Raw genomic sequence first — 27,838 nt, 5'->3', positions numbered from 1 at the left:
TCAATCCGTGCCCACGGATTTCCAACGGCCTTTTTTTTTTACCCTGACACCAAGTTGGCTCCGTAGATTAAAGTCAGAATTCTGAGAAAAAAGTCAGAATTCTGAGATTAAAGTCCAAATTCTGAAATTAAAGTCAGAATTCTGACCTTTTCTCCATATTAAACTGAAGTAATATTTAAAAATCAGTTAACTTTTTTTTTTTTCAGTGGCTCTGATCCTCTTCCATATGCAAGTCCTGGTTTTCAAGAACAAAAATTTCTCACTGAAGACGCAGAGGTCTCAAAAAGCAATGTATCAAATATGATACACATGGCCTTAATGGGTTACATTTTTTTATGTAGCACGCACTCGCGGACCCCTAGGGGAAAGAGTAGCCCCAGTTATAAATCACTGCTCTAATGTTTCTATTTCCTGATATTACAGTAGAAGTTTTAGACCATTAATTTGAAAACCCTCGTTACCGGAAGTTGTTCAACACGGAAGAGAGGAAAGGCTAGCGCTAGCAGCAAGCTAGCTTGCTTGTACACTAACCGTCAACGTATGTTGCGGTGAACTCAAACTAGTTCTGGACTGGTATCCAGTGTCTTTCAAGCTTCTTTTACCGAATCTAGTTTCTAGCAGCAGATATAAAAAGCGCAGCTATTTGTCAGGAGGATGAGCAGTTCGGAGGAGGTGTCCTGGATATCCTGGTTCTGTGGACTCAGAGGAAACGAGTTGTTCTGTGAGGCAAGTTTTACTTTTACTTTGAAAATTCGATCCAATAATAAAACCTACGAGCCCATTTATAAAGCAATCACGTCTCTGATCATGTGTCCCATTAACTCGTGGGTTTTGGAAACTTATTTTTGGGGTTTTAAAAATATGTGGATTAGGAAATTCTAAGAGTTATCGAAAATCAACCATCATTCTATTTAAGTTAAAAAAAAAAACAAGAAAAACGGACAGTAACTTTAAAAGGTTTTTTAATTCAGCTACTGTCACTCATGGTGGTTCTAGTTTATTTTTTTAATAGGTTTTGTTACCATTGCAAAGCACAAACATAAGCCCCAGAAAAAAGAGGAAATTATGGGACTATTTCATAACTATAAGATACTTTCTCATAATAATGAAATATTACCTAATAGTCATTATTTGACTACCTTGTTTTTTGTCATGAGAATTATGGAAACCGGTTACTATAGTAACATGCAGTTCCAGGGCTATGGTAGCTGACAGAGCCAAAGGGAGAACTGTTACAATGAGGAATATTTCTAATTGGAATTAGATTGCATTGTTTTCCTTTATTATGCAATATCTGCATAGAAGATTTTCAACAAATAGTAGAAAATGTTTGTGATGTTTAATTTACCTCCAACCATGTGCTCTACATGTTTAAATGGTTAACCTATTTATCTTCAATTTTCATATTTATAGAAAAGGCTCACTGGATTGACCTCATTCTACTAAATATTTTGTTCTCTTTGTAAAATTTAGATTATCCACAAGTCTAGAGGTTAAATTTTTAGATTTTCAGTTTATTTCCACACCTTTCACATAAGTCATTCAGCACACAATTTAAAATGTTTTTGTTGCAGGAGAGCATAGGTGTGGCTGTGAATTGAAAATGTTTTTGGCCTCTTCTATAGACGAAAGTAAAAAGGCTCTTATTTTGTGTACTGATTCTGTTCCTGTATATATGTAATTGTCTCATAAATCATGTTTTTAATGCATGACAAAGTGGAAAATGGAAATAAAACATACAAGCAGAGACAGGCTTATGTAAGCGTATTTTGTCAGATTAGTGCACCTTCTTGTTTATTTTGGTTATAGACATGTTATGACTTTAAAATCTTCAACCTATTGCTTCAACCTACTGCTAATGTCTACTAATATAGTTCTTGAAAAATAATTCAGAGCCCTTTCTGATCAATTCTTATATTCTAAAAACGTCAAACAATATATTTGAACTTCACTCAACTACAGTGTTTTGCTGCTGCTGCAGCAACATTACCTGCAGCTGTTAACAGCCTCTAACGATCCTTTGTTGTTTTATTTCAGATAGATGAAGATTACATTCAGGATAGGTTCAACCTTACGGGTCTGAGTGAGCAGGTACCTCATTTCCGCCAGGCTTTGGATTTGATCCTCGACCTGGAGGCAGGTAAGGTTATAAGGAGGTGTTGCTTTCGGTCATAAATGGGTGGGAAAAAAACAATTTTAAATTACTAAATGACTTTTCTGTAACAGATGAGGAAACTGAAGACAATCCGAATGAGAGCGGTTTGACTGAGCAGGCAGCTGAGATGCTCTATGGTCTTATACATGCACGCTACATTCTCACAAACAGAGGCATTGCACAAATGGTAACTGCTGTATTATGTAAAAGGAGCATGAGTTTGTTTAAATCAATCGTCACCATTTATCTTCATCTTTTTTTCTCTTTTTAGCTGGAAAAATATCAGCAAGGAGACTTTGGCTGCTGTCCCAGGGTAAATTGCGAGAACCAGCCAATGCTTCCTATTGGTAAGGCTGACTGTTTTTCCCTCAATTCACCATCATCAAACCTTTCTTTAATATTTTATTTCTAATCTAGGCTTATCAGACATCCCTGGAGAATCAATGGTGAAGCTTTACTGTCCAAAGTGTATGGACGTGTACAGCCCCAGATCGTCCAGACACCATCATACAGATGGAGCCTACTTCGGCACAGGATTTCCTCATATGTTGTTCATGGTGAACCCAGAGTATCGACCGAAGCGACCAGCCAGCCAGTTCGTACCAAGGTTTGCTCACTTTTGTTTTAAGCAGGTCTTTTCTCTTTCGTATGGACCGGGATCTAATTTCTCTTTCTTTCTTCAGGCTGTATGGTTTCAAAATTCACCCCATGGCTTATCAACTGCAGCTTCAGACGGCATCAAGTTTCAAAAGCCCAGCAAAGGCAATTCGCTAGAGACCAACTTTGCAATGACAATGGACTCAAACATTATCATCATAATTTGAAGAAGTGCACTATTCCCAATAAAAAGCTTTACAGTTACCTAAAATCATCTTTGTTTGTGCTTTTAAACACATCCTGCTGTTCTGATTTAAAGAAAATTACAACAAATCCACATTAGCAAATATATTTATGCAGATGTAAGTGGATAGGTGAGGGGCTAAGCAGTGAACCGCTCCAGTTAACATTAAAGATTGTGATATTATCTGCTAGAAAAAAAAAAAAAAAAAAACAGAAATAAGGCCTCATGAATCTCAAACCAAGAATTGTGCTAGTTGTGTATGAAAAAAAAGGTCTTATCAACATGCACTCAGATGTTTGGTGTTATTTTTATAATTTTTTTTTTTTTGCCAAAGTTGTTGAAAAAAAATAATAAAAAAGAAGTCCCCCAGGTGCCTTTTTTTAGTGATCAAGTAAACCAAACTGGATAGTTTGGGAAAATAACAGACACTGAAATATAAATGTTTGCCTCATTTATATTTACTGATAATTTGCATTCATGTATAAACCTTATTCTACCAGCTATTTTTATGTCACAGGTACATACATGTTGCTGTGCCCTCCACAGAGGTCTAATTACCTTTATTGAAATTAGGGTTGTCAAAAGTATAGATACTCAAAAAATAATCAATACTGAAACATTGTATCTGGTCTGGATACAATACTCGTTTTTAAAAGTATCGATACAGTGCCACCACCAGTGGCACCTAAGCAGTCGTTCATCTGAAGTGCAGAATAGAGGACAATGCACTTTCTGAACACTGTGTGATTGAATAATTCTGTGCACTTTTCAGTTTCAGACTTTTTCTTTGGAACAGGTGCAGCTGCTGAGAATTATTTTGTTTGTTAACCGGTTTGGCTAGTGTCATTGTTATGTGTGCAAAGCATAGCCAAGGAAGGAACACAAGCTTGCTTGATATTATGCACAGCATACAACCTCAAAACATTGTTCTTATTGTATTTTATTTTTTTATGAAAATATTTCTGTAGAATTTTGAAAACTTTTTTATCCTTGTGGTATCGAAATTGGTATCGAGTATCGAATATTTTCCTTAGAATCGGTATCGAGTTGAAAAGCTTAGTATCGTGACGGCCCTAATTGAAATCACCTTTTTAATGCAGTAACATTTTGCAGTAAAGTTAAAATTTGAAAACATTTAATGATCAAAAATAATTCCCTTAAAGTATATTTTTTAAACGTGAAGTATACTTTGATTATTGACCTCTAGATATCCCTACTTGCCAACAGACTGCTTCTTTTTAATGCAATAATCTGAACCTTCTGCTCTGCAATCTGTCCAGACTTTTTATTCCACCACCTTTTCCTGGATATTTCCTGACTTAAGGTATAGTAGAGGGTGTACTTTTTCCAGGTGGATCATCAAAATAAGTGGTTCTCCTAATTATCAATCTTTCTTGTGATATGTTTGCGTAAGGCTGTCCTACGTGCTCGTCCCCATTTTCACTTACAGGTGGTGAGTCTGACATAGTGGAAAAATTGCAAATCTTTTCCAAAGTAAGCTTGTATGGGCGGTGCTAACAGCAACTTTTAAACGGCATGCACGAGGAAATGGGCTTGTGCATGCTCATGCACTTTTAATAGGCGTCACCTCTCAGGAGCGGGTACAGGATCGTGCATGTATATATATATTTTTAAGTGGAAAGGGCAGGTCTTTACAAAGATTTGTGAAAATCCTACAGTGTACCTTTAAGAGCAACGCTCCTACCATACTAAAATTACCCGTTCTCTCATCTTTCTTATCTTTAACCCTAAGCAAAACATAGAATATAGACACCAACATCTGTTTATTAAAGAATCTTAAAATTATGTGTGATTTTAAAAAACTGTGGCAGAAATGTTTGCCCACATCTCTACCAGGACGACCAGCGTTTGTTGATACATGAAACTTCTATCTATCTAACTATCTCAGTAACATAAGGCAGTATTTGCTTTTGTTTTTTTTTTGTGGTAGGCTAAAGTTCACACAGACAGCCAAACAAGAATGCAAGTGAATGCATGTTTTATTCTCTTCATAAAAAGACAGGGAGAATTCACAAAGCGACAATAGCTTCTTTGTCTAAGATCAAAATTTTCTTATTAGGAAACAATAAATCTTTCATCAGAAGATTGTGGGTATGTTTTAATGAATAAAGCTACATTAGACAACAAACTCTGGATCTAATGACAAAAGGGAAATGTTAGTGAGAATTGTCTAAAAGTTAGTCAAACATTCCTCTATAGAAAAAAAGCAAAGGAAAACAGGTTAAGTGCAAATCTACTCAAAACTATGTGGTTCAAAAGGCTTTGCAAACTTGCAAAACTTGTCGTCTCTACCTGAAGCCTTGAAGCTAGTTAAAACACCACAGTACATCAAAATCACATGAAACAGTTCCGACTTTACAAATAAATTACTGTATCGCAGAACATTAAAAAAATTGACAACCTGTGCTCCTGTGAGAGAAAAAACAAAAAGCCACATATACTCAGGCAGCTGCCTTCATCCCTTACATGTATGATAATAGTGACAGAAGTTTGATTTGCATTGACCTCACTTGACTCAATATGAATGTGCATTTACAAGAGATGGATATACATCGATGGCAGTTCCTCATACGGAGGTCTGTGGTCTTAGAACGTCAAACACCTGAGATAAGCAGACCAGAGCGGAAAAAAAACAAAAACATTACAGACTAAATCAAATGGCTCTTAAAAGTAAACACACCCCAATCAAATGTAAGAAACCTTGATCCACACATATTGTGACATATCCCGTATAATTTAAGTAAAAAAACGTAAAAACAGCTGCAATGGGCTGGCTGGATGAATACATTCTAAGACTTTGTTGAAGCACCTTTTGATTCGACTTCAGTGTTTAGTCTCGAGTTTCCATTTGCCATCAATTCTATTTAATCCAATTTGCATTAAAGAAAGATCAGGGTGGCCTTAAGGGATCTTCTTGATAATCACCTTGTTTTAGCTTTGAGCCAAAACCAGTAGGGATTTTATATCGCCTCAAAATGGTTTCACTTTATAAAAAAACAATCCATTAGGAGGATATATATATATATATATATATATATATATATATATATATATATATATATATATACACCATATATATATACCAAACCCTGAAAAGCTAATGATGGACATGGATTCTATCCATGTTATATCAAAATCAAACCTATTCTGATAAGGAAAATCTGTGGTCAGGTAACCTGTGGTGAGCTGTGGACAAAACATGTCGTAACAGGATGACACTTTTTTTTTTTTTAAAGAGATGATGCATAGGTTAACAAAATTAATTATAGCAAAAAAAAATGTTGAGATAAAAAAAAATCAACAGGTACTTCAATAAAGTGTTAACTTTAAAGGGTCATTTTGCTGGACCGTTTAATGCTTCATACTATTACCTTTTAAAGATGGATATATTTCATATCAGGTTTAAAGGTTTCAAAACATTTAATCAAAGGCCCACTTTTAATAACGTGATTAAAAACCTGGCCTTTCAGGGAGGCGTTTACTTTTTCCAGAAGCCACTGTATGTAAAAAGTATGACAATGAGAGAAATATGGTTTAGGGGAGCACATGTTTGTAAAAGGATGAAGAGTCTGGTAAACTTGGTGGACTACAAGAGAAAACGAATAAGAATGATTCAGGCAGAACATGTCTTTAAACAGCTGGTCACCTACAAACCCAATGGATATGAATAACTTAAAAAGCTCAAATCTTTACAAATATTATAAAAAAATCATACTTTTACAAAATAGAGAAATATTTGAAAATAGATCATTTTTTTTCAGTTTAAACTTTACAAGAAGGTGTAGGCTACAGGTTCCATGCTGGCTGGGGAAGCAAAGATTTAGACATCACTTTTCGTACCTGAGCAGTGAACAAAGCCGAAGAAACTGTTCAAATTTGAGCACAGAATATCTTTGTTCATGTTGTAAATGTGAGGTATGTAATTTGAACAATAATTATAAAAAAAAATCTCTCCTGAATTTAACAAGTAAACAAAAAAAAAAAAAACAAAAAAAAAAAAAAAAAAGAGTTCACATGAATGTCTTCTTAACGCTTTCCCAGAGTAGCACCAAGGGAATCACTGCTAATCACGGTTCCTGAACTGAAGCTCTACATCTGTAGAAAACCACACTGAAAAAAAACAAAACAATAAAAGCATTTCAAAGCAAACATAACTGAGATTACTAAAGCTGATAAAAAAGGCTGGTTTTCAACCAATCAAAAGTGTTCACGCTAAAATACCAGGATGATATCTGAAGCATTTAATGAGCAGCGCCTACCTACTGTGAAGAGCTCAGATCAGAAAACAAACTAAGTGGATCTACAAGGAACAGTCTACGCAGTCATTTTAGAGCAGATTTCTGAGGTCTTTTGTGCGCAAACAGATTTGGACACTGCGTGCGTAGAGTGTCGCAGTCTAAAGGATGTTGGAGGTGCTGAGTCAGGGATGAGGGAGGGCTCTGTTACAATGCTGATGCTCCACCATGTTTCTCCTGAAAGACAAACATTTATTCATGTTAACATGATAAAACAGCGGAGTGGTCGTGATAGGGTTAATGATAACAACCACTTATTGTCCTACAAAGAAATCAATACACGACAAGAGTTACTTTTCAGCAGAACAGGAGAGTGGAACCAGAGGGAGAATGACACTTCCTCAATGTCTGTGTTCAACTTTAGCCCCATTTTTTTTTTTTTTTTAATAGATGTTTATTAATTTTTGTTTAATAACAACAACATAACATAGAACACAAGCTCAGCAGTGCAGAAAAGAAAAGATAAGATAGGGGGCATACATATTTCCATCATTATAGAGTCCAAATCTAAGCATTTATAAACGCTCTAGACAGGATGGTAGACACGGTCCTTCAGAATAGTCCAGGAAGGGCTTCCATATGCATCCAAAAGTGTCAGTCTAAGATTGGATGAGGCATGTTAGAAAGTTAAGAGGGATATATTCCAAAATAAGCATCTTCCATCCAAAAATGGTAGGAGATTTATTACAAATCCATTGTAGTAAAATATTATTTCGAGCACAAAAATTAGGACTACTCTAGCCCCATTTAAACTAACCTCTGAAAACCGATCTGTGTCGAGTTCAGACCAACCTTGGATCATTTAACTGTGCTGAGCTTGATTGCTTACTAACGTTTACACACCAAACTAGCACGGTTCCTCGCCTCCTAATGACGATCTACGGTACTACTCCTCCCTACAGGTAAACAAGCAAATCAACATGTGCCGGAAGTTTGGTTATAATTGTGATATTTCGTTGTTTGATGAGAGTAAGGCAAAGATGGCAGCCTTTGGTGAGTTTACCTGACCGAGTCAGCCTTTGGGAAGTGGAGACGACAAACAATATTCTAATCAGGGCTTACAGACGCAGGAAACAATGTTTTAATTCAGGTGGTAATAAGTCACCAGGAAATTCTATTATTTCACTTACAAACTTTAGTACAGCTTTAATAATTCTACCAGACACTCAATAAATAATGTTTTTACCTAAAAATAAGAAGGACATTCTTTATAATTTCAAACTGCATAAATAACAATACATTTAACAGTAGAAAAAACATTCTACCCTGCTGTAGACTGATTACTCAATTAAAGCCTCCAGCTTTTTATTTAGTCTAAATTAGATCTTTCAAAAAAATAAAAAACGCTCATCCTTCCACTATGGTTTCAACAGGGAGGGAAAACTTTTATTACCTGGACCTGTTCTTGGTCGGCATCAGAGTCTGCTGTAATGACGATCCTCTTCTCCACACGGCTCTCTGATGATCCACTTTTTACCACCTGAAAAGGTAAAAATACATTTAGCAGGTCCAGAGTATGGGATGAAATAAAAAAAGTGGAGCAGGAAACATTTTAGCAGCTAACCTTTGAGATATGGGTAGTAGTGGTGGTAACAGTGGTGCCGCTGGTCGTCTGTGAGGTAATGGTCTTGGAAGAGGATAGAGAGCTTTCTTTGTCTTCATCTGTCCCTTCATCTGACATCTGAGGAAAACACCAAAAGAAGACAAAAAAGGATCATATCATGACTGACCTTTATTTTATGAAGGTGCATTGCAGTGCCACCCCCGTCCCCTTCCCCCCCTGTCAAAATCCAGTGTATGTTAGCTCGCCAACTTCTGGAGGTGACGTAGATCTGGACTGAGCTGCTGCTGGAGCTGGGTTAGGGTCAGCCCTACCTTTGAAGACTCATAGGTGAAGGTCTTGGTGGGGACGATGGGGACCTCTGTGGTGGAGATGTCACCGGGTACGGAGTTGGGAACGGCTGTGATGGTGACAGTCTGGGTCTGCACCAGAGGGGGCTGTGGATGGGAGCATAGCCCCGTGAGCCGCTGTTTAACCAGACACTTCTCCTCTCACAGCAATCAGTTCTTCTTTCACACCATGCAGTCCCTCTCAGTGTAAATCATTTCCACCACCAGACCAAACTAGCTTTGATTGTTTCCCGAAGAAATACGGTCACACCTCTGACTTCCTATTCAACACTTGCATGTGACAGTCACTTATTTTAATCATTGTGTGTAAAAGTAGGAAGTATTATTGCTACAGCAGCCCGTCACCAGTTAGGAACTTACATCACCGTGCAACACCTCTGCAGCACACTCATTTATTTTAAAAAAAACATTAAAGTCTTTTTTAGATTGATGCATTTTCTTGTGTCCAGGTGCTGCAAAGGAGTCAGCAAGTGTGGAAACTAAAGCCCAAGAAGGAAAAGATGCACCATCTCCCACCATGTTGAGGGATTTAAGAGACTACCTGGAAGCAGCGTATGACCTGTGGACCATCGCTCCGGAAATAGGAAGCTGGGGTAGGTCCAACTATTCCCCTGCAGCACTCAGGTGCTACAGGACACGTTCCTTCTTCCTCCTGGATCTCGTGTAACTCCTTACAGGAGAACTCAACCGGAGGAACCAGCTGTGCCATTTCCACCTCTACAAGGGGCACCATGTGAGTATGAAAAACCCCAACCTCGGGATCATACGGCTTCTCTTCAACAGCAGCGCCGCAGGCTTCCACACCAGCAGGCTCCCTCTGATCGCTCTCAGAGAGACCGGGTACCTCAGAGATCCCCAAATTACTGCTGGTTTCCTCATGATGAGTTTTTGTTTCTGAACATGTGCAAGAGGGACTAATGCACACACTCTAAAAAAAGACAAACACGGTCACTATGATCATAAGGAGACAAAGTGTTGTGGTAACAAATGACATTTACATGAATCATAGACAAGTTTGCATGCCTTTCCTGTCTACTAAAGAGATCACAATGTAGGATGTAAACAGAAATTATCTGATCTTAATTGCTTTTTCAACCAAAAATTATGCGTTTCAACGATTGATTGCACAACCCACTATCTACCCATGTATTTCATGATTCAGGAACTTGCTAAACTTCATGACTGGTTAACCTAGATTTATAGGACATGTATTTCCTCTGTGAAAATCACTCTGGTCAATTAGATGCCTCCAAATGTACCCCCACAAACAACGTTGATTGCTTAATGTGCATAATATTTATAAGGAGCTTTGAACAGCAGAGGTTTTTACTTTCTTCTGGGAAAATTACAGCTTTAATACATTGAAAATGCATAAATTCAAAAGCTTTTTCAAATAATGTAATGCCCTTTGCCATTTATCTACTATAAATATGAATATTGAATCTAGTGCTACAACTAGTGATTATTTTGCAAATCGATTAATCAGGCAAATGATTTTTCGATGACTGCTGGAGATAGGCACCAGCACCCCTCGCGACCCCACTTGGGACAAGCGTGTAAAGAAAATGGATGGATGGATGGATGATTTCGATTAATCAATTAATAACTAGATAGCCAAAGATTCCTTTTTGACAAATAAAACCAGGTGAATCTTAGACTTTTCCTGATTGAGGAGTTCTTTATAGAGCATATTGACAGAAAAGTTTTTTTTTTATTTTCTTTTATCTTAAATGCAAGATGTTTATATATTTTTTTTTTTTTTACAATTTTGATATATTTACTGCTCTAAGTGGGTCACTCTGTCAGCTAAAGGCATGTTTTACACTCTCTATACTACAGTTAAAGATGAATCGATTACTAAATTAGTTGTTGACTATTTCAATAATCGAATGAATTATGATTAACCTGATTAATTGTTTCAGCCCTAATTTAATCCCTGCTAAATCCAACTACCGGTCCATTGTGTTGGTCGCATCCCTAGGAAACCAAGCATTTATCTGTATTACAGGTTTTTTGATAATTTCTGAGTTATTGCAGCAAACTGTGCTTCTACTTCTGCAAAGACCTTCAGAGGTAAAAGGACTGGCTGCTATACTTTCCTCCCTGTTGGTCTGATGTGACCATAGCTAACATGCTTATCATGGTGCTGAACAATGTTCAAGTAGCATACCATGTTTATAAAACAGAAAACATTTTTCCTGTAAGCTATCGTCTTTAACTGGAACTGTACAAAAATATATCAAGATGAAATACCAAGGAGTGGAAACAAGGCCTGCTAACGTTTTAGCAAATTGCATGTACAAAATCCTCATCTGAAGGAAATGGCCTTGTGTTTTTTAAAGTTATTTATATTAAGAGGGTAATCGAGGTGATGTCTTGTCAGCTGCTTTCTTAAGAACACAGTTAGGGCTGCTGGTTAGCTTAGCACCAAAATAGGAGACTGTAAAGACTTTGCTTTAAGTTGTTTTACTGCACAGATAGACGTACAATGGCCATTTCATTAGGAGGACTTTAAACTTAGTTAAATATATATTTAATTTTTTTTTTTTGGATTTCGTATTCCGACACAGCAAGGGACTACAACATTTATTTAAACATACCGGTAAGTGTTTTATAGATTTATAGGTTGACTTAAGGTCATTATAGTTACTTTATCTCCATGAGATGGTTTATATCTGTATATCAACAGGGTCTTCAAATGTGATAGACTGTCTGCACTTCCAAAGCCCTAATATGGTCCTTCCTGTTCATGTTTTGAATTGTATTATTAGTCGATTAATCATTTCTAAAAGGCCTCATTGGGTTTAACTGAATCAGCATCTTAACTGCAATAGCTGGCCTATCAGAGGTAATGGAAATGGCTAACCTCTCAACACTGCACATTATATATGATTGGCCGCTTCTAGCTTTTTCTTTGGGTTTTGATTTAAAGAGAGCACGAGTCTTGAATAGATCTTAGCCATTTTGCTATGATTTAAGTTTCTTTATTTGTTTTTATTGTGTTTCATATCTAATTTGTCCTTTCTTTTCCTCCCATCTGAGGCACGGTGGTCAAGCTGTTTTAGTTAAATGTTTTAATAAGATTGAAAAACTGCAGTTATTACAAACTCCAAACATAAAAACTGCCAAGACAACCATGCACTTAAACATCATTTTTAGCACATGACAATTTCACAATAAAATCCCATTCAATAAACATAACATAAAAAAAAGACTGAGCTGGTTATGGAATGCCTTTTTATTCCTTGGTCTAAGTTGATTGTCAAAACATCATGCAACAAGTACTGTCTTATGGTGAAGGTAAAGAACTGTATTACAACTGAGCTGCCTCGAGGTTTCCTACTACAGGAAATACTACATTGTAAGGAAGAGCAGAGATAAAATCCCCAAAACAACTCATTGAAATTTGTTCTTCTTGTGTGTTCAGAAAAAAGTCACAGTGATTTGTTTATCCAAAGACAGAATCCTAAGAACTAGTGAAGATAGAAACGCACCCCAACGTGTATAAAATGGGCTTAAAGTGATCCGGTCAGACATTAAAAAATTTAAGATGATTACCAGCTGTAGTTATCATTAAATTTCATCACAGAAAATGTTAAACAATTCCAGCGTTTAGTCTTTAGAGATGAGGTCAGTTTCTGGCTGGAAAAACACCAGGAGATTGTTCAACCTCAGGAAATAAAAAGAATCAAAGTCTTTACAGTCTTTGGAGAAGAGGATGGGAGATGAAGAGCGCTGGAGTGGTGTTTGCAGAAGGAAGAGAGGAACGGAGAGGAAAGCTAGAGAGTGATGGGCTGATGGGCGCGGCCTTCGTACGTCACATTCACACCTTTGTGCAGGAAGTCCGCAGCGTTGAGAAGACCCCCCCCCCCCTTCAACTGCGTTTGGAGTAGAAGTCTAGGAGAGGGCCGCGTGGGAGGCGGATGACAAACTGAGAGGGGGAGGAGGAGGAGGGAGGAAGAGAGATGAGAGGGAGGAATTTTAAAGAGTCTGATATGACTGATTTTAAACTGCTAGCATTATGCAATCTCTTACTATTTAAATAATAAAAGCTTTACTTCAACAAAAGTTAAAATTTCATTGTTATCCTAGAGCATGGAAATTTTAGCACTACATGCATTTTAACATGCACTCCTTGATTTCCATGTCCAATGAATAGTTTTGAATCTGAAATGACAAAGTCATCCACTTTAACTGCATCTTTTTATACAATTAAAATTAAATTTTAAATTCAACGACACCCAGAATAAAATTTAAAGCCGTAAATCCTCTAAAATAGGAGAGGGCCTTTATTTCACTCAGGTACATCTTGGTCCAGGCCATTATTGGAGGGAGGCCATAATTAGAGGCAGGCCTCTATTTCTATTTGATCAAAACAGACTACCAGTAGAATGAATAAAAACAAGATTTTGTGTCTCTTTGAACCTATAAAATACTAGGTTCATTTATTGAAAAAGTAAAGTATATATTTCAAGGGAAATTCAGAAAAATTCTGTAATTTTAATGCTGCCTGGTTACCACCAGACCTACCGGTAATCACAATTTGTCTTTCAGATCAGAAAGATTGTGTGGCTGGTTATACTCCTGCAGCAGTGTGTCGCAGTGAGCTTGACGCAGACAATTTTGATTTATGCTTAATATTGAAGCGTAGTCTGTGCTATACACTGCGGGTGTAGATACGGCCGAGGCGGTGAGCAAGTGGGGGTGAGTAGTCCGACAAGGGAGGGACATGACGGCGAAAAAGAGCAGAGATCCAGGTGGAAAAAGGGTCCCAGCGTTCTCGCATACCTCGCTCTTCTAGCTGGTAAAACTTCACAACTTGTTTTCCGCAATTTTGGTCATAAATTAGAGGATTTACGGTACTGCAGGTTGACTTAGGTTAACTACCCATTTAAGCACAGGGTTATGCTTCCATGGTCGATAGGATCTACTCAGCTTATAACTAGTCTTGCACCGATAGCAATACCAGTATCAGGCGGGGCTCCAATCCAGCACTAAAATAGTGGTATTGGTATCGGCGAATACCAACAAATAGGTCACCGATACCATTTTGAGAGCCAAAATTTTATTCAACTGTTGTCACACATTCCAGGTAGGCAATAAAATGTTCTACTGGATTCACTTTGTATTAGTCTTTTTGTTCCTGTTTCACGAAGGTAGGCAGCAGCTTGACAAAGCAATGATGGCAATTATTTTACATCCTAGTAGTATGCAGTTCTTCATATACACACACACCAGTGGCGGCTGGTGAAAAATATTTTTGGTGGGGCTGATATAGCCTAGTGTATGTCTCCAACTAATCCGGAATAAGAATTCGATTAAACAATTGGACAATACATACAATTTAACAGTAATGATTTAATTTACTATATAATAACAGTAACAGTGATGATTTGGGTCACTGTGACGGGGTTCTTTGGCCTCCAAGAATCCAGGCTCAGTCGGGTTACCGGTGTTGGTGATTTATTGAGCTCAAAAACTCAAAACAGGGTGCAAAAGAAACTAAACATATACCAGATACTCTGGGCCTCAGCCTCCCTCCAGTTACCAGCAATGTAACAAAGAAACAGACAACAAAAATTGCCGCTTTTCTTCCCACAGCCCTCATTAAATAGTTTAAGCCCCTCACCTCAGGCTCTCTTATTTCTGATTTCTTCTCATTAATCAGTTTTGTCCATATATTACCTCCACAAACAATTGATTTACAAAAACAAATAATTTTTACAACTTAATTCTTTTACACAGATTCATTGACTTATTCAATTACACCAAACTGGATTTGAACCCAGCAAAGATGCAGCCAGACTGAAGATGACAAGTCCCCATAGCATAAACACGTACACACACACACCCACCACACATACACACACACACACACACACACACCCCACACACCCACACACACACACACACGGCTAACCCCACTGAAATATTAAGTGTGCACCCTCAATATGCCAGCAGGTAACCAGGAACAGCTTGTGTGTTTTAAGTTCATGGAGCTACTGGTCTCAGCGCGAGTGTATTGGTCCTCACAAACACAGTATAACAGGAATGTGTGTGTGGCGCGCAAAGTTAGAGAGGTTGTTTTAAGCGACGAGGTGGATTCGTCACAGTCACAATAACCATGACATGAAATGTTCATATCCTACAACAGGGATATTCTTCTGGCAAACGGGTAGATAAATAAGGATCTCACCGAATTTGGTGGAAGCTGCATCTCGTTCGTTACATTCGCCATCGTCCCTCTCATTGTCTGCACCTGCGCTTGGGTTCAGAAGCCTGTAAAAGTGCAGTATTTTCAGAGCCCCAAGACCATAAAGTTCCGAGACGCTGATTGGCCATTAAATTCACCTAGCAAAAGTACATGATTGACAGATTCTCTGCAAATGTGGGGCTGTCTGATAGGCGCCCCCAGAACAGAGACGGTAGGAGTCTGTCTGTGGAAATCCACAAATTAATGACAGTAGGTAGGGAAATGTAGTTTATATAATTTGTTTTGCTTATAGGTACACAGTCTAGAGAGTAAAACTGACATTTATGATTTAATTTCTAAAAATATATTTTACGTTTCTCTCTTCTTATCAGGGAGGGCGGTGCCCCAGGGCCCCCTATGGGCCGGCCGCCACTGACACACACCCATCAATTTCAATTAGATGGTGCCGATACTGCACAGCGAGGTATCAGGTATGGGTATCGGTGCAAAAAAATGGAATCAGCACAACTCTACTTATAGCCCCTTTTTTCATCTCTTACAGATAACAATATTAAACATAAAAGGGTTAACAGAACGATAAACTAGCAACAACCAGCAACAACCTGTGTCAGGAAATGGGACCTGATGATTGCTGAGTTTAAGCCCTTTCTGCTTGGGTTCTGTTTCATTTCCTCACTGATGTTTGTACAACCCAACCGCATTTTGATGAGAAAGTGACCCTTTAACCCATAGATTAAAAACATAGTCTTTGTTGGATTTTATTGGTATTTGATTTTACAGGGAAGACACAGAGATAAAAAATGCTCTTGCCGCTGCGAATCTTTGTTTTCGCCACAAACTGAAATATCACAATTTTTCCGAGTAAAATAGCTTGAGCTCAGTTTGAAAGGTTAAAAAGCGTTTTCCATAGATTTACTTGGGTTAAGGTACGGACACAAACTAGAGGTTACAGGTTGATATGTTTTTCTTTAGCTTCACGTGTTTCTACAGTAAACCTCGAGTTTTATATGTAGACTAAATCCTGTTAAATAAAATAAACTTTGTAATCACATGATTACGTATGTGAATACTTCTGCAAAGTACAGGAAGTTTAGATGCAATAGTGGATGAAACTTTGTTTTTTAATCAAAAGCATCAGCCAAACAAAAGTGAAAGCAAAGAAAGGGGATTAGAAGCAATCAGAGAGCAATGAAGGAGGAACAGAGAAGAGAGGAGAAAAGGAGCAACTGCTCTGAGTCAGAACGTGCACGCCTGGTAGAAACCTGCTTAACTTGTAGTCATGCAGTATTGTTTTCCAAGTCAGGTCTGTCAGTCATGCAACACAAACATGTCAGGAATTCAGACACATCCAGTGCAGAAAAACCCAGGGCCAGGTTCTCGGAGAGCAAATGACCTGACCGACAGAGGCTGTTTGTCTGAATAGTAGAGGAAGTAAAGCAACATGCTTGGTTCACCCGGTCCAACCGCATCCTTCATACACATGCATGTGCTCCTTAACACGTGCCATCAGTTTAATCAGAAACTACATGCATACACTGTGCACAGAGTTCAACATGAAGACAATGAAGAGCAGCAGGAGGAGACAAAGTCCCTCCAAGATAAATTTACTAAGTCAGCAGATTTACCAGAAAAGGAAAAACATTAGGTCACATTTACAACAAGATAAAGATATATATGTAATATGTGACTTAATGACATGTCCTTCCAATTCCTGAACCCCTAGATCTGTTTGGATGCAAAAGAGATCTTCTGAACTTACCCCGTCTGTACTGGGCAGTGGCTGGCCATTGATACCCAGGGTGCGAAACGGAGAGTGTGTGGACAGGCGCTTGTCCCATTCACTCTGCCGAGGCTCTGGCACAGCCTCCATGAAGTTCCTCTTCAGCTCACTGATGCTGGCATGGTGCCGGAGCAGGTCCTCCTGAGGTTTATCGAACTCCTACGTGAGTGAGGTAAAAGTCGAGCAGAGAGGGACGAGGTGTTGTGGAAGAAGGTAAAGGATGTGAACAATGGACAACGGCGATGAGAGATGTAGGGGCAGAGCGGGAGAGCAGGAATAAAAGAAAGAAAGAAAGAAAACCATTACATTATTCTGTGCTCTATTGCTCAATCTGGAAATAATTTCTTGCTGATTTCATTAATAAGCAGAAGCAGAGTTAACATGTAATTCTGCAGGGGAAAAATTAGAAGAAATCAATCCAGATGTTTGTACTTCTTCACAAAAGAACAAATGCGCCACTTTTTCAAAGCAGACCATCAGCAGTGCTTTTTCAGGCTTCAAATGAAGTCTGGCAGCTGACTGACTATTAGATTCAAACAAGCCACAAAACGATCAATAAGGGGTTTTAATTCCACAGCATTAGAATTGCAATAGAAAGAATCAGTAAACAGGCCACAAATCAATGGGCAGCAGGGGTAATGACAGCAGACATGGTTGAGATGACTGAAACAAAGCCTTGACAGAGAAGGAAACACGTTCATTGGATGAAATGAACTGATGTGACAGAAGAAATGCTGATTTAGCAACATTTGGCAGCAAGTTGGGATTAAAAACAAGAGATGGTGGCAGTCATGTTGCAAAACCAACTGCAGGCTATTTATTGGAAGCAGATTTGGAGCTTTAAAGCTGTGTTTCTCAGACTATACTGTGGCTACACATCACACAGCAAAGACCTTTAGTTAGATGGTATTCTTTTTACAGGCAAAGATTTTTACTTATAACTGCTGCAAAACTTCAGTGCATTTAAGGTAATTACTGTGACAATGAGCAGAAGCAGAAGCAGGAGAATACTGATGAACAAGATTAAGTCTGTTTCTGGAAAAAACAAAGGGGGCAACTATAAACTAAAGATGCTCCAATCGGAGATATTGTAGGCAGGCACTGATTTCTCTAACAGTACTAATAAAATATTAACTTTATGTTTTATGTATTAAATGAAAAGGGTAATATTTTAAGAACATCAAAATAGGTCTACTTGAAAAAAAATGTGTGACAAAAAACAGGATTTGTGTGTTGTTACAGATTCATTTCCACCATTTTTTGTCAGAATTCCCTTGAAGCTCAATGATTGGGGTCATCTTAGTGTTTGTCTCTTCTCAAACTTCTCATAATAATTTACAGGAATTTAGACCCATTCCGTCTGACAGACCTGGTTTCTTTTCAGCTCTGCCCACATCTATTTTCTATTCGACTAAAAAACAAGTTTTGTGATGACCACTCTTACATGAATTTCTTTGTTGTTAAGCCAATACATAACAAATCTGACAACATGATTTCGGTCATTTATCAACTGGAAGACTGTATGTACCAGAAAGCTATCTTAGGAAGTTTCTCTAATATTTCAATCATGATTTATTCTCAGGTTCCGCCTATTTTGTGAAGATAACCAGTTCATTCTCAAGAAAACCACCCCCATAGCATAATGCTGCCACCGCCGTACTCCAGTGGGGATGCTGTTATCAAACTTCTATGGTTCCCCCCTATTTAAATCAAACTCAACCATGCCCATCATAGCTAACATCTCATGGATCCTTTCATCAGACCGCAGGATATGGGCCAAAATCTTATGGTATTAATGGCGTAGTCCATATGCATACAGGAATCTGGCAATTTCTTGTTCTTTTTTTTTTTTTTTTTTTTTTTTTTTTTTTTTGGAAAACGGCTTCTTTTGACATGCTATATAGTTCGTTATACGGCTAATGTTCACGTCTGGCAAAAAAACAATGCTTTCTAAATGATGTGATCAGATACTGTGATGGTATTTACTCTGATAGAGACTAATGTGGCGCTTCCAGGCAGATGAGAAGTGTGAACTCCCCAAAACTTGTGGCTCCACAGTTTTCTTCTTGTTGTTTCAGCTTGTTTAAAAGTGTTGCCTTCAAGTACATCAGCAAGGAAGGTACTTGAAGCTATCATCTTTTTAGCTCATTAGTGCAAATTAAACCTCTGCAAACTTAGAATGCAGAGACATACTTTGCTTGCTATAACCAAATTGTTAAAAGGCATGGTGGTCTCAGTGTATGTTACTCTCACTCCGTGATGTATTATGTCATGTGAATACCTGATTTTAACTTTATTTGTGGTGTAAGCTGATTTCATAGTGCTTTCACCTAAAAACACTTTAAAAGTTCTTGTTTTACTTAAAAGTCTGGCTAACAATGACTATCGACAGCAAAGGAATCACTGATTTAGGATTGTTATTGTTGTTTTAAAGTTCAGCAGCACTCTCCTGACTTAACCAAGTAAATTTTTCACACAATGACAGTCATCTATCGCCGATGCAAGAATTACTGTGAATAATAGCACATGCAAGCGTGAGATTAACAGCAGCAGCAGCCCGTTTGCCAAAGAGCAAGAAAAACGCAGCTTGAGAGCTCTGAAACAGATACAAACCTCCAGCATTAACAGGCTATGTCTGATATAAATTGAGTCACCCTCAATTTTCTTAGCTCTTTTCTGTGAAGAATGAAAAGAAAAAAAAGTGTGGGTTTGTTTTAGCTTTCCTGTGCGCTGGCATTGCGCCGCCACACGCTGGACATGCATAGAATAGAGTTCAGTAATACAAGAGACGAGCATAGAGGTGTTCATGCAAAATAATTTGGTGCAGTGACCAAAACTGTACTAAACTAGTAATGAAGAAGGACTTATATTGTGAAAATAAGAACAAAAAAAACAAAAAAACACCAGTTAGTCTAAGATCATGCATGTGTGCATTCGAAAGTTTATGACAGCAAGCAAATTTAAACTTCTACTTAGCTGAGGAAAGCATAGTGAATAAATAGGACAGGATTTAGAATAGTTTAAAACCAGATTCTTACATACTCTGTACATAACTGCATTTCTTTTACCATTCAAAAATAAACATTATCTGCTCAAAACCTGCTGAGTGTTAAATTTGACGTATGGAGGCACAACATGGGAAGAGGGTTGCGTTAGTTCTTTTACATGGAAAAATCAGAAGTGGAGAAAAGTACGGCACCGAGAGTCTGACCTTTCGCATTTGCACCCCCTCCACGCTTGTCCTCTCGGTCCTAGACTCATGCTACCCCGGGGAGGGGGGGAGAAGAGAGGAAGACCTGTTAGCACCCTCTGTTGGTTGCACTCATTAAAACCTGTTAGAGGCCTGTGTCCTCCACTAACCTGAATGTCCCCATTGATGGTGGATATCAGTGAAGAGTCTCCCTCCCTCTGCTCCCGCCATGCTGCTGGCTACAGCAGCAAGACACACAGTTTACTCTCAGACACTGAGAAAGTCACCAAGTTCTCTTTCTGTATCGCTAACAACTTTTAAGATACCACGGCTAAGGCAGATCTTGGATAAAATCTTCACCCAAACTGCAAAAAACTATTAGCTGACATATAAATACAGACACTAATCAATTGGAACCCCTGTTAAAGGAGGACTAAAAGCATTTAAACACATATTTTATTACGACGTCATGATTTTGCATCTGAAAATACTAAATATTAGAAAACTAAAGTACATGATTTTGACTCAACATCAGTTATTACCTGGTTTTATTGGGTTCTATTTCATCCCTACTGACCGCCAGAGGGCGGTGCTGAAAGCACTGAATGTTCCCTTCGGGCATGCGCAGTTCGAGTAATTATACCAACAGAGTCACACCTGTGACACCGGATGACCACTCAGAAGCTATATAGCCTGGTGTCATCCTTTGCTCTGCTCCTTTTTTCTTCTCGCAAGCGGTTCGCTAACTTCCCCGTTGTCTGAAGCCCCTGTCTCTTGACCGGAGTTGCGGTTATTCTCCGCCCTCCCAGGGCTGCAACGGGTCGATTCTGAAGATTACGGAAGGTAAGTGAGTTGTTTGCTGGTGATGGTAGCGTCCGCACCCCCTCTCCCGGCTCACGACTTTCGCTTTTTACCTACAGCTTCGTGCTGTTTTGTTCCGAACTGGTGACGGCAGCGTTTTCGCCCCTACTCCCAGTGTGAATAACTTCACTGCCGAAGTTATATACGGCTAACGTAGTTAGCTTCTTTAGTTTGTTGGTGTTATACCTGGTGACGGCAGCGGTTTTCGCCCCCTCTCCCAGTATATTCCCTACTTTTGCATCCTTTTTTTCACCGGTCTGCGATGCTATAATTACTGACGGCCGCGGTTTTCGCCCCCTCTCCCAACCAAGTGTGGTCTACTTCGTTGCCGAAGTTGGAGACGGCTAACGTTGTTAGCCTTTTTTGGTTTGTTTGCAGCCTTCTTCATCGGTCTGCTTAATTATAAATGGTGACGGCAGCGTTTTCGCCCCCTCTCCCAATATCAACCTTTTTTTGCAGCCTTTTCGTTGGTCTGCTCTCTTAATTGGTGACGGCAGCGTTTATCGCTCCTACTCCCTACTTAAGTTACCATACAGCTAACGTTGTTAGCTTTTTTTGTTTATTGCTTTTATACCTGGTGACGGTAGCGGTTCTCGCCCCCTCTCCCGGTATCGGCCGCCTTGTGTCCGCAGCCTCTCTTGTTTTATCCGCTATAATTGGTGACGGCAGCGTTGTTCGCTCCTACTTCCAACTTAAGTTTCCATACAGCTAACGTTGTTAGCTTTTTTGGTTTATTGGTTTTATACCTGGTGACGGTAGCGGTTCTCGCCCCCTCTCCCAGTATCGGCTGCCTTGTGCTCGCAGCCTCTTTCGTTTCTCTGCTGTAATTGGTGACGGCTGCGTTTGCGCCCCCTCTCCCGATTTTCGATAACTTTCTGTTCTTTAAGCCTTGTCGACCTTCGACATGGATGGCTCTCACAGCTGCATAGATTGTGGGGCTGCCCTGCAGGCAGAGGATGGCCACGACCTGTGCCCTACCTGCCTTGGACATGAGCACCTTTTGGAGGCGCTGTCTGAGAACCCCTGTATGAACTGCAGCTTTATGCCCCATGCAGTGAGGGTGGCCCGGTTGGCCCAGTTGTGCCCCCAGGAGGGCTCGGACCTTCCGCCCTCTGGGCAGGTGGTTCCCCCCAAGCGTTCTAAGCACCGTGGTGGGACCACAGCATCTGTGCCCCTCCCCCGGAGGAAGCGGGCCAAACCTGACCAGGGCCTGTCCACAAGGGTGGAGCAGTTGTCAGCAGAGCTGGCAGAGATGAAGTCCTTGTTGCAGACACGGCAATCTGATCCCTCGCTCCCAGTGGTTGGGCTCTCTTCCCCACCAATGCCCGAGCTGGTTGTAGAGGATGACGTTATCTCTCTGGCTGCCTCCGCTTCTCATTTTAGAGATGAGGAGGAGGCAGGGTCCTCCCAAGCCTCTGAGGCTGGTTCATTTTCATCTCAGAGTGCGGTTGGAGAGGCCGGTGACGGTTCCATGCGGGAGGTCATGTCTATGGCCCTGAAGCAGCTGCAGCTGGAACTCCCACAAGGAGAGGCATCCAGCTCTGGCAGTGCTTTTTTCCGACGTGGAAGGGCTCCTACTTCTTTTTCTGTACCTCCATCAGAGGAGTACCTGAAGGAGTTACACGCCTGTTGGCGGGAACCGAGAGCGCTGTCGCGTCTCTCCTCGGATGGTCGTGTATTAGCTGCCATGCATGAGTCAGTGAAGGCCGGCCTGGACCGTATGCCAGCAATTGAACCAGCTGTTGCTTCACTGATTGTGTCACCAGATGAAGCCCTGCGTCCTGATGTCCGGTGCCCGCGGACTCAATGTCGGGTTACAGATGACCTCCTCTGTAAGGCGTACAATGCAGGAGCGCGTGCTGGCCGCCTTGGCAATTCCCTGGCGCACCTCATGTTTGCCCTGTCTGCATCTGTTCAGGACACTGGTGGTGCAAGTGCGGCGATTGGTTATAGTGACGCAGCGCTGCAGGCCTTCGCGCTGATGACCAGAGAGCTTGGACGGGTCATGTCTTTCCTTGTCCAAGCTCGTAGACAGGTCTGGTTGGCACAGTCTCCTCTGACTGAAGCATGCCGTAGGACCCTCAGGGGTGTCCCGGTTGTACCAGGGGAGCTGTTTGGATCAGCTGCCTTGGAGGCGCTGGAACGGACTGCTCAGGCACGTCAGACTAGCCAGCAGCTTTCCGGCCTTCGCAGGAGCATACCTGCCTTTCCCCAGCGTTCGGGCCGCCCTGCCACTACCCCCAGCGTTCAGCCACGACCTCAGACCGGTGGCAGACCTGTTGGTTCCTATCCCCATGATGTGCGGCAGAGACCGAGAAGGGACTTTCGTGAGCCAGTCTGCCGCCCTGTTAGACAGACCCGGGCCTCAAATCCTGGACGCCCTCCCCCCAGAGCCCCCAGGGGCCGTGGGGATAGAAGATGATGCCACCGGGCCAGCCGTCGGACATTTTTCCCATCAGCAGCTGAATTTCTGGGCTGCTCATGCCGTAGATCCATGGGTGGTTGCCACCTTAACCAATGGCTACAGGCTCCAGTTCCGACGGCGGCCCCCCCTCTCACACCGGGTCAAGATGACTGTCATCACAGACCCGGTGAAATCTCAGGCACTAGACCAGGAGCTTTCCGCCCTCCTGGGCAAGGGGGCAATCGAGTCTGTAGATCCTCTGCAGCAACCCAGAGGCTACTACTCCACATACTTCCTTGTGGCCAAGAAGACCGGCGGTTTTCGCCCCATTTTAGATCTAAGGGGACTGAATCGGTACCTGAAGGTCCTTCCCTTCCACATGCTCACCATAACAGAGGTCCTTCAGACCATTGTGGCGGGAGATTGGTTTACATCAGTAGATCTGACAGACGCCTACTTTCACGTGCCTATTGCGGCAGAACATCGCCGTTTTCTCAGGTTCGCCTATCGGGGGCGCCATTGGCAATTCCGGGTGCTCCCATTCGGGCTCTCCCTTTCCCCGAGGGTGTTTACTCGATGCGTGAAAGCAGCCCTCTCTCCTCTACAGGCCTCCGGAGTCAGGATTCTGCCATACCTGGACGATTGGCTTCTTTGTGCTCCCTCTCAGGTAGCTGCCTCTCGGGATACGTCCCAGCTTCTACTTCATGTGTCAATGTTAGGCCTCAAAGTCAACTTGGCAAAGAGTTGTCTGGTTCCATCTCAGACAACCACCTTTCTTGGGATGCATCTGGACTCTGCTACCATGATGGCCCGTCCATCTGTTCACAGGGTGGACGACATACTCCAGCTTGTCCGTCGATTCAGACTGGGCAGGGAGTTTCCCTACATCACCTTCCTGCGAATGCTGGGCAAACTGACATCAGTCACTCGTGTCGTGCCCTTAGGGCTGCTCCTTCTGCGTCCTTTGCAGCGATGGCTCAACAGCTTTCGCCTAGACGCCAGGCTGCACAGGCATCGCAGGCTAATGGTGACCAGGAGCTGCCTCCATGCCCTAGCTCCTTGGCGAGACGGGACCCTTTTGTCCAGTGGTGTTCCAATGGGGCTAGTAGTGTGTCGAAGGGAGGTGGTCACCACGGATGCCAGCCTCATGGGCTGGGGTGCCGTGTGGCAACACAGAGCTGTTCGGGGTCTCTGGGACCCAAGGGAGCGCACCGAACACATAAATGTGCTGGAGCTGCGGGCTGTGCACATGGCCCTCAGGTGCCTTCTGCCCCACCTAGAGGGAAGGAACGTGCTGATTCGGACAGACAACACCTCTGTTGTTTATCATATAAACCACCAAGGTGGCACCAGGTCAGCACGTCTCTTGAAGGTGTCGAGGGATCTCCTGGAATGGGCGTATCCCCGTCTGTGTACCCTGCGCGCAGCGTATCTGCCAGGACGGCAGAACCAGGTTGCGGACTCTCTATCCCGCCAGGCACCTGCTCCGGGAGAGTGGTCTCTTCACCCCGACGTAGTGCGCATAATCTGGAACCTCTTTGGGCAGGCAGAGGAGTCGACCCATTGCCCCCTATGGTATTCCCTAACCGGGATGGCGGGCGCACTGGGCCAGGATGCACTGGCTCATCCATGGCCGCAGGTTCTCCTGTATGCCTTTCCACCCCTCTCACTGGTTTGGCCGACTCTACGGAGGGTTCTCGAGCAGGGCCACAGAGTGTTGCTGGTAGCTCCGTTCTGGCCAGCGCGGCCGTGGTTCCCGCTGCTTTGGAGTCTGTGTCACGGTACTCCATGGCGTCTTCCAGCAAGGAGGGATCTGCTGTCTCAGTTGGGGGGACAGATATGGTACCCCAACCCTCAACGTCTCCAGCTGTGGGCATGGCCCCTGGGAGGCTGACTGGGTGTTCAGACACCGTGAGACACACCGTATTGAGTGCTAGGGCTTCCTCCACTCGGCTGCAGTATGCTAACAGATGGCGCCTTTTTCTCAGTGGTGCTCTGCCCACAATGAGAACCCGCTTTCCTGCTCGGTGCCCACTATTTTGGAGTTCCTCCAGTCTCTCCTTGATAAGGGCCGCTCTCCTTCGACCCTTAAAGTGTATGTTGCAGCAATTTCATGTCTTCACCGAACTGTTGACAACCGTACAGTGGGGCGCCATGAACTGGTTTCACTTTTTCTGCGTGGTGCTCGTAGGTTGTGCCAGCGGCCAGCCCCACGAGCCCCAGATTGGGATCTGCCATTGGTTCTCACAGCTCTGTGCCACCCTCCATTCGAGCCTTTGGCACAAGCAGAACTCAAGTGGCTTTCCTGCAAGGCTGCTTTCCTGATGGCTATCGTCTCAGCTAAGAGGGTCAGCGAGCTACATGCTCTTTCTGTCAGCCCTAGGTGTATCAGGTGGAATCCAGATGGCTCTGGTGTTACCCTGTGGCCTAATACTGCGTTTGTGCCTAAGGTGTTGTCTCCTTTTCACCGTAACCAGCCATTGCGGCTCGCTCGGTTTCAGCCTCAATCTGGTACAACTGAGAATGAGTCGGAGTTGTTGTGCCCAGTAAGAGCGTTGGAGGCATACATTGCAGCCACCGCCAATCTGAGACGCTCGGACCAGCTTTTCCTATGCTATGGGGGTCCAAGGTTAGGCTGTCCTCTTTCTAAACAGCGTCTGTCCCATTGGATTGTGAGTGTCATCTGCCACGCCTACGCTGCAGGTCACTGCTCCCTGCCAGTCGGTGTGAGAGCACATTCCACCAGGAGCGTCACCGCTTCCTGGGCTGCTTTGAGAGGGGTTCCGCTGGAAGCTATATGTGCTGCTGCTTCATGGGCTTCCCCAACCACCTTCACCAGGTTCTACAGTGTCAATGTGGCTGCCCCTCATCCCCTGGGTCAGGTCCTTTTACAAGGTTCTGCTGGGCCTCATCTGTGAGGTATGTGCTCAGGATTCCTTGTGACATCGTTGGCATTAGTCATTCAGTGCTTTCAGCACCGCCCTCTGGCGGTCAGTAGGGATGAAATAGAACGAAAGTTACGTATGTAACTAAGGTTCTATGAATCCCGGATGACCGCCAGAGCTTCTCTGTCACTCAGAATCCTTGCTTTTGCGAGAAGATTCTGTAGGAGCAGAGCAAAGGATGACACCAGGCTATATAGCTTCTGAGTGGTCATCCGGTGTCACAGGTGTGACTCTGTTGGTATAATTACTCGAACTGCGCATGCCCGAAGGGAACATTCAGTGCTTTCAGCACCGCCCTCTGGCGGTCATCCGGGATTCATAGAACCGTAGTTACATACGTAACTTTCGTTTTTACATCCATCTTTTCCCAATAAACCAGAACTTTGTATTTTCTTTGTTTTATTATTCTTCTTTAGAAACACTCTTTAGATTATATTTAGATTTGTGATGGCATAACATGTTTTTTTTTCTGGCTTCACTCTCTTAGATAGCTACTGATGGTTTCTATGGACACTGTGCAGTTCTCAAACAGTGAACACCCCCCACTAAATACATGTATTACAAAGGTAATCAAATCAAAGTTTTTATTTTTTACATTTCAGCCTGATATATGCTACTGAGATATAAAAAATGATTCATTTTTTTATTTTAATTTTTGATCTGATCTTTACCACAGATGTCACAAGTATGTTACATACATTCTTCATTTTCCATCCCAGATGGAAATATAGGGTAGATAAAAGAGCTTAATACCTTGACCTCAGACAAATCCTCCATTTTTGAAGGCTCTGCTGCTTCCACTGTGACCTCCAATTTCCTCTCTTCCAGGCGGCTGGTCTTTATGGGGGTGGAGGTCTGGGGCTGGTCCAAGGGGGCCATTGGGATCCCTGCCTCTGCCAGGGCAGCCTGGGAGAAGACTGGAGCGCTGACCGGACGTGTGCCCCTCTGTGAGCTCACAACTACAAAAAAAATAAATAAATAGTTATAATAAGAAAATGTGTTTGAAATTCTAAAGGCAACATTTAATAATTAAGATATTTGAACTCTTCATTCAGCATTTATAAGCCCAACTGAAACAGTAATCAACCATACTTACTGCATTAGGTCCCCCTGTAATTAGGTAGATAAAAATACAGCAGGCGTATACTGTACCTGATGGGTTTTTTAGTGCTTTTGTTTTTAAAGCTCATATAAGAATGAAAAGTAAGCAAGAAGCAGACA

The 27,838-nt window shown here is 41.8% G+C and overlaps 2 protein-coding genes across 11 annotated transcripts in view; one reads left to right on the top strand and one right to left on the bottom strand.

Annotated features, from left to right (window-relative positions):
• The first annotated feature begins 461 nt into the window (after positions 1-461).
• LOC119772800 (casein kinase II subunit beta-like) lies at positions 462-3,211 on the top strand. Its single transcript, XM_038269446.1, has 6 exons — positions 462-726; positions 2,038-2,140; positions 2,227-2,342; positions 2,427-2,502; positions 2,573-2,762; positions 2,839-3,211. The coding sequence occupies exons 1-6, from the start codon at positions 655-657 to the stop codon at positions 2,927-2,929; spliced, it is 648 nt and encodes a 215-aa protein (XP_038125374.1). The 5' UTR covers positions 462-654; the 3' UTR covers positions 2,930-3,211.
• Positions 3,212-4,978: 1,767 nt separating this feature from the next.
• LOC119772818 overlaps positions 4,979-27,838 on the bottom strand; it is a 37,390-nt gene continuing 14,530 nt past the window's right edge. For 3 of the 10 annotated variants that reach the window (XM_038269465.1, XM_038269466.1, XM_038269467.1), the window contains exons 23-32: positions 27,371-27,576; positions 20,578-20,646; positions 20,429-20,479; positions 19,831-19,893; positions 17,197-17,376; positions 9,765-10,151; positions 9,188-9,310; positions 8,877-8,993; positions 8,706-8,792; positions 4,979-7,489 (exon numbers count right to left, since the gene is read on the bottom strand). In XM_038269465.1, coding sequence (XP_038125393.1) covers positions 7,460-7,489; positions 8,706-8,792; positions 8,877-8,993; positions 9,188-9,310; positions 9,765-10,151; positions 17,197-17,376; positions 19,831-19,893; positions 20,429-20,479; positions 20,578-20,646; positions 27,371-27,576 — 1,313 coding nt within the window. In that variant the 3' untranslated portion in view covers positions 4,979-7,459. Of the gene's footprint in view, positions 7,490-8,705; positions 8,793-8,876; positions 8,994-9,187; positions 9,311-9,764; positions 10,152-12,442; positions 13,155-17,196; positions 17,377-19,830; positions 19,894-20,428; positions 20,480-20,577; positions 20,647-27,370; positions 27,577-27,838 lie in introns of those variants that run through there. The other 7 variants (XM_038269473.1, XM_038269468.1, XM_038269469.1 and 4 more) reach the window with 7 other exon arrangements.

The sequence above is a fragment of the Cyprinodon tularosa genome, unplaced genomic scaffold (assembly GCF_016077235.1).
Source record: "Cyprinodon tularosa strain WSP-4 unplaced genomic scaffold, ASM1607723v1 ctg73, whole genome shotgun sequence".
Taxonomy (NCBI): domain Eukaryota; kingdom Metazoa; phylum Chordata; class Actinopteri; order Cyprinodontiformes; family Cyprinodontidae; genus Cyprinodon; species Cyprinodon tularosa.
This window is presented reverse-complemented; position numbering and strand designations above follow the sequence as displayed.